At 46.9% G+C, this 6,349-nt stretch overlaps 1 protein-coding gene across 5 annotated transcripts in view; it reads left to right on the top strand.

Moving 5' to 3' along the window:
- fndc3a (fibronectin type III domain containing 3A) overlaps positions 1-6,349 on the top strand; it is a 41,679-nt gene that overhangs the window by 31,413 nt on the left and 3,917 nt on the right. For all 5 annotated transcript variants that reach the window (XM_031863485.1, XM_031863484.1, XM_031863486.1 and 2 more), the window contains 8 exons: positions 1,967-2,105; positions 2,664-2,732; positions 2,847-2,965; positions 3,875-3,980; positions 4,300-4,475; positions 4,612-4,725; positions 4,840-4,989; positions 5,888-6,243. In XM_031863485.1, coding sequence (XP_031719345.1) covers positions 1,967-2,105; positions 2,664-2,732; positions 2,847-2,965; positions 3,875-3,980; positions 4,300-4,475; positions 4,612-4,725; positions 4,840-4,989; positions 5,888-6,243 — 1,229 coding nt within the window. The remainder of the gene's footprint in view (positions 1-1,966; positions 2,106-2,663; positions 2,733-2,846; positions 2,966-3,874; positions 3,981-4,299; positions 4,476-4,611; positions 4,726-4,839; positions 4,990-5,887; positions 6,244-6,349) is intronic.

The raw sequence follows: 6,349 nt of genomic DNA, 5'->3' as shown, positions 1-6,349 counted from the left end.
GTGTGTGTGTGTGTGTGTGTGTGTGTGTGTGTGTGTGTGTGTGTGTGTGCGCGAGAGCGTGTGTGTGTGTGTGTGTGTGTGTGTGTGCGAGCGGCTTCACGCAGGAGGGTGCTCAAGGCCCACAGTGGCCCTATGACTCATCTGTTTTTTTTGCAGGATTTTGCCAGCAGGGGCAGTGGGCAACTGACAGCATAAACAGGAGTGCTCATCACATGCCTGGCCCCGATGAGAAAGCTAGTCGAGCAAAGCGTTTGAGCTAATGTGGCTTTGTGACCTGAGTTTATGGGCCGACAAGTGTCTTTCTCTCCATGTCACTGCGTTGCTCTCTTCTTCTCTCACCCTCCCTTCATTTCCTCATCTCTCAGTCTGATGTTCTCTACTAAATTATTGCACTCCTGGAGGTTTGACTATTTACTAAATGGCATCCGTCACCTGTTACAGAGAGACCATTAGATGCTCCTGATAATAAGATGACAATTTGAACTCAAGGGAATAAAGTGTGCAGAGATTAATAGATAATCTACAGTATATTGAAGGCCTATATTGTATCTAACTGCATGTGATTTTGGCTTTCAGTCATGGGATCCGTCCCAGGTACATTTGTTAAGGTGTTGAATGTCTTAAAATTGGCTTTGAGAAGGCTGTGGAATGTCTGCAATCAGAGTTTGAATCTGTTACAATGAAGGGGAAAAAGCACAACACATCTCATTACATTATCAGTCTGTACTCTTAGAAATGTGAGTCTAACACTGCCGGGGTTTGTGGTTCAGTCCTCAGTAAGGCCATTCATGCTAAATGCATATACAGTCATAATACGCATAAGGCGCTTAGAATAAAAGTACTTTAAGGTTTGAACTCTACCTGTGACTGGCTGCCCTGGCTGACATTGGCATATTCAGAGCACGTTTGGAAATTGTTCATACTATGGGTTGTGCTAGTGATATGACTATGTAATATTTGTGTTATAAATGTCTTAAGGGTTGAGTGTGTAGGATTTAGAGGGATCTACTAGCAGAAATAGAAGATAGTATTTCTAACTGTGTTTTCGTTGGTGTATAATCGGCTCAAACTAAGAATCGTTGTTCTTGTCAGCTTACCGTGAGCACTTTATATCTACATAGGGAGCATGTCCTCCTCACGGGGTCCTCTCTGTTGCCCCACCATGTTCCTACAGTAGCCCAGAACAGACAAACCAAACGCTGGCTCGAGAGAGGCCCCTTGAAGGCCACCGTAGTTCTCTGACTCGCTTGGAAATGGTCGGGGTGAGCAGAAGGGGAATTCAGTTGGTTGTAATCTGCAACCTCTCTGCTAGATGGCACTAAATCCTGCACACTCTTTAAAGGATCAGGCTGATAACATCCTATATTTTGTATTGCCTGTGTGTAGCCATGAAAAGCAGCACCACAGAATTCCTCAACATGATACTGACGGAAAGGTATTGTGTTTGCCAAACAGACCACCATTCGCCCCAAATGATAGAAATGTGTATTAGTCACAATCAAGACTCCCTCCCTCCCTCATTTCCAATTATCCAGTTGCGCAGTGTGAGGGGTGGCTGGCTGCTGTGCCGGTTTGTCTTGGTACAGTAAGTGGATGAGCCGTGCTCAGCAGGCTCACAGAGATTTCCGTATTATCGCAGATGTGCACTGAAAATGCAAATGGTAGTAAAGCTCATCGCTCCGTTTTTTGATTGCACTGCTTGTGGTGTCTGGTGTCACTTTTGTTAAGTTTTATGTATAGATTTAAGGAGCCGAATGGCTTCGGATATTATGGTATTTGTCTGTGGCCATTATCGTCGCCGGCAGGGAGCGTCGTACTGCCTCATTACGCTCCTCTGAGTCTAGTCAGGGCCTTGTCATCAGGAAACGTAACGACCTTTATCGACAGTCTATGCAAATAGTGGAACAATATTCCAACTGAGGAATAATACGACTCCTCACGGTCTGCTTTCCTGCCATTCCTCCAGGTGGCAGCATACAACTCTGAGGGGAAGAGTAACCCCAGCCAGGTGGTCGAGTTCATCACCAACCCCGACAGACCCAGCAGTCCCTGCAGGCCCGTCATCAGAGGAAAAGTCCTGCCCAACAGCTTCAAGATGGCCTGGGGTGAGTCTCTTTCCTACCAATTATCTAAACCTCTCTGCCTTACATGTAGTTTACAATTCCACTCTTCTCATTGAGCTCTGCCTGACTATATATGTGAATCTGCTAGAGGCCGGTGACACCCCACGTAGTCCGTACAGTAGATGACTGACAGTTCTCCCCTTCATTCAGACACCAGCATGAATCCGTCCTACACCTCACTGGACAAACGCAGCGCTCGCTGCTGTACTTGGTCTGCAGCTCCGAAAACATTGTCAAATTTCTCTCCGTTTCCACCAAAATGAGTTTCTGAATAAATGTTTGAGGCTGAAAGAACCTCAGTGTTTGCAAGTCATCTACATTTACATTTCTTAGTTGTAATACTTAATATTTCATGATGAGTTTGGGAAGCTTTAAGAGGCAACGTGTTCCTCTATTAGCTCCCCAAATTTCATAGTTTGTTGATATGCTTCAGCACACATCTTACTGCAATTAATTGATTCCAGATTTCCAGACATGGCATGAGTGAAAACGGACGCTTGCTGGCAAGTGCAGTTTGATAATTTTTGTTTTGCAATTTAGAGCCCCCGAAAGATAACGGTGGAGCAGAAGTCACAAAGTATGTTGTGGAGCTGTCTGAGGGCTTAAGCGGTAAGTTGCTGATAATAAAAATGTTTAAATTGAAGGGAAAATTGTGTTTGGGCATTAAAAAGCATCAGTTCATTTGTCTAATTAAAGATGATTTGCAATGCCTTTGTGTTGCAGGCTTGTCATGGGAGCTGGTGTACTCAGGGCCAGCCGTGGAGCACGTGTGTGAAGGCTTGAAGCCCGGCTGCTCTTACCAGACGCGAGTTTACTGCATGAGCGAGGGGGGGCAGAGCCCGGTGAGTAATTCAGCACACACTCACACACTCACAACTCCTTGTGTTTTGCCACAAGGAGTCTAAGAGTTTGCTGATCAGTTACAATTTTATAGGTAGAAATAAATCCTGCACATGAATTCACCAAGATTATCCTGGAAATTAGAATCTGTGACAACGTATTTTGTTAACTTGACTGAAAAGGATCACTCCATAAACACAAACGACATGTAAACAGACACTCTTGCCTTATTGGCTACTGCGGTCCACAACAACGTAGCTGTACAGTTTAATTTACACTGCTGGGGTGGGCAGCCATGAATCTCACCACATCCCTCGGTTGATCTGATACATTTTACATGAATCACTCTGGATCGGCACTCTATTTCTGGTGAGTTCTAATAGGAAATTGTCATTCAGCCAGTGTCCTATGTTGGGAGATTAGACGATGCTTCCTGGTGTGTAAGAACAAGACAAAGCCCGCTAATCGATTAACCCTCCCTGCATGTGTCAGAGGATGTTTTTCCTTAATTAGTTGAGTTCACAGACGCTCTTCATTAATTTCTTCATCAGCTGTTAGTGCATGCATTTATTCATGATGGGGCTTGTGAAGAACCGTGACTCATGGTGGCGAGATCCTGTCTGTTGGTGCAGCACAATGTGACATAAAACTCACATGTTTGCCTTTTGTCACAGCAAAGTTGTGTCTGGGGGGGGGGGGGGGACGAAGACCTATTTATTCTCTCGCCAGACAATCCGTCTAACTTTATGCGGTGCTCTGCATGCCGGTGTTATTTAAACGCCGCATTAGCATTTCTCTCCGTTCTGGCCTGAAAATGACAATTTGTGCCCACTGTGTTTTGATTGTGTTGGAGAGGAGTGAATTTGTTATTTGCGCTGGGTCTTAATTGGTGTGTTGTCTTCCCTTGCAAGCTGTCGGAGACCCTGCAGGTCCAGACTCCTGCGGTGCCCCCAGGGCCCTGCCAGCCCCCTCGGCTGGTGGGCAAGCCCAAAGCCAGGGAGGTGCAACTGCGCTGGGGTGAGTCATTCTTCTCCAACACAGATCTGTGTGGGATGCATTCTAGCTGCTGTTGATGCATTTGTTTGTCGAGCAAACGACCTCAAAGCAGTGCGCTTTGATGATGCAGTTTGTATTATTTTGCCGTTTGTACATTTGTCTTTGTGTGTGTGTGTGTGTGTGTGTGTGTGTGTGTGTGTGTACGTGTGTGTGTGTACGTGTGTGTGTACGTGTGTGTGTACGTGTGTGTGTACGTGTGTACGTACTGTATTATTCCTTCTTGGAAAGCCCTTTTTTTTTTTTTAAGTATATTGATTTTATAAACGCACACATTTCCTAGGTCCGCCTCATGTAGACGGAGGCAGCCCGGTGTCCTGCTACAGTGTAGAAGTGAGTGGGCCGCAGTCTGAGGAGAGCAGGGAGGTTCACCAGGGTCCAGAGCTGGACTGCTCTGTGGGAGGCTTAATGCCCGGCAAAACCTACAGCTTCCGGCTCAAGGCAGCGAACAAGGCCGGGGTGAGAAAGCCTGTCAGCACTGATCCATCAATAACAGGGGAACTGTGTTTTTCTGCTCCATGCTTTCAACCCTCACTAAATCTGATCTTAAAAAGTCGATTGCGATATGTATTAAACTGTTTTTGTGTGTGGATAGTTTGGACCTCGGTCGGAGCGCTGTGAGGTTACAACCGGCCCCGGGGCCCCTGAGCAGTGCAAGGCTCCTTCCACCACATGCAAATCCCCCAGCTGTGTTGTTGTGAGCTGGGAGGTAGGACTAGCTCCCCTTCCACTGAACACACATGAATTATATAGCTGCATTATGATGAAACTGCATCATCAAGTTAAGTGCTGGTCGCCATTCTCATCGGTGTTTGTCTTCCAGGCCCCGCCTTGCAACGGAGCTCCGGTGACCGAGTTTCGTCTGGAGTGGGGAGCTGCTGAGGGCAGCATGCAGGTGTGCTACAGTGGACCAGGGCTCAGCCACGAAATGAAGGGGCTGCTGCCTGCAACCAACTACTTCTGCAGGATACAGGTGAGCACTAGTAAACACTTTATTTATTTTATGATGCCTAATTTTCATCTGGGGGGGGGGGGGGCTTAGCTGATTGGAGAACATTTGTGAACTTTTTGATGTAATGTTCTTCTCACATCAGTGCAAAGGGATGAGTCAGTTTGAATATATTAAGCAGCTGCGTATCGGATGATGATTACTTTTTTTAGGATCAGCTGTATTGGTTGGCAGAGGTTTAATTCAGTGTGTCCCTGCCGGTTATGATTGGCTAACTAATGCTTGCTAAGAGCTGAATTATCACAGTTTATAATCTTAAATTACAGTTGGTTCACTTGTTACCGTATCATGATGATCGTGCAGCGAGTTAGACCGTGTCTGTATTCTGCTGTAGCACTGAATGCATTTTTAGACTGTGACCAAATGAGCCAGCATTTTAGCAAAAACAGAGACAGACTCTGGCCTCAAAACACTGGCTCTGTCCCTCGGGTCTGGCTCAGGCTGAAATTTCAGACCGTGCTGTACTCGTGCAGACGTTTTTGTGCTCCAAAAAAGGAAGAATGTGGAGACACTGGTGACTTATGGCTTATTATTTCCCCCACTACAGGACAGGTTGTACTCGTACTCGGACCACTCCTAAATATCACACTCTGGTCCAGCTATACAACCAGACTTTCATCATAATCGTGGATTAAAAACCTAAACCTTATGGTCCTAGTTTTTCAAAAGTGTCTTCTTCTTTTTTTCACTTAATGGTTTGGCTAGAGAATAAAAACAATACACTCATTAGGACTATAGACCCATAGCAGTTCTGTTTACATTGGAATGCCACCTTGTGCTCAAACATGTGCACTACACGTGTCCTTCCTTGTCCCAAGTGAGACTAGACGTTGGCTTCATTAGCTGTCTCTTTTGTCTGCAGGCTGTGAATGTGGCCGGCGTGGGGTCCTTCAGCGAGGCGGTGTTGTGCCAGACGCCCTGCTCCGTGCCCGCAGGTGTCAGCAACATCTACGCGCTGAAGGAGTCCGCGCTGCGAAGCTACGAGACCCCGGCAGACGACGCAGATGAAGACGAGGAAGATGAGGACGCCGGTTCCCGGCTGCCGCCGCCGCCTCTCTACTCCCCGTCCACCTGCCTGGGAGTTAGCTGGGACCCGCCGTGCAACCACGGCTCCGAGATCACTTCCTACCTGATCGACCTCGGCGAGCGCCAGCCCGTTGTTGTCGGTCCTGTCACCAAACACGTCATCCAGCATCTGCAGCCCGACACCAGCTACAGGTCGGTGCTTCCTCGTCAAACTCACAGCAGTTACAAAATGTTGCATTACGAATTGATTACACACACACACACACACACACACACACACACACACACACACACACAC

The sequence above is a fragment of the Anarrhichthys ocellatus genome, unplaced genomic scaffold, assembly GCF_004355925.1.
Source record: "Anarrhichthys ocellatus isolate YVR2014 unplaced genomic scaffold, GSC_Weel_1.0 scaffold29, whole genome shotgun sequence".
Taxonomy (NCBI): domain Eukaryota; kingdom Metazoa; phylum Chordata; class Actinopteri; order Perciformes; family Anarhichadidae; genus Anarrhichthys; species Anarrhichthys ocellatus.
This window is presented reverse-complemented; position numbering and strand designations above follow the sequence as displayed.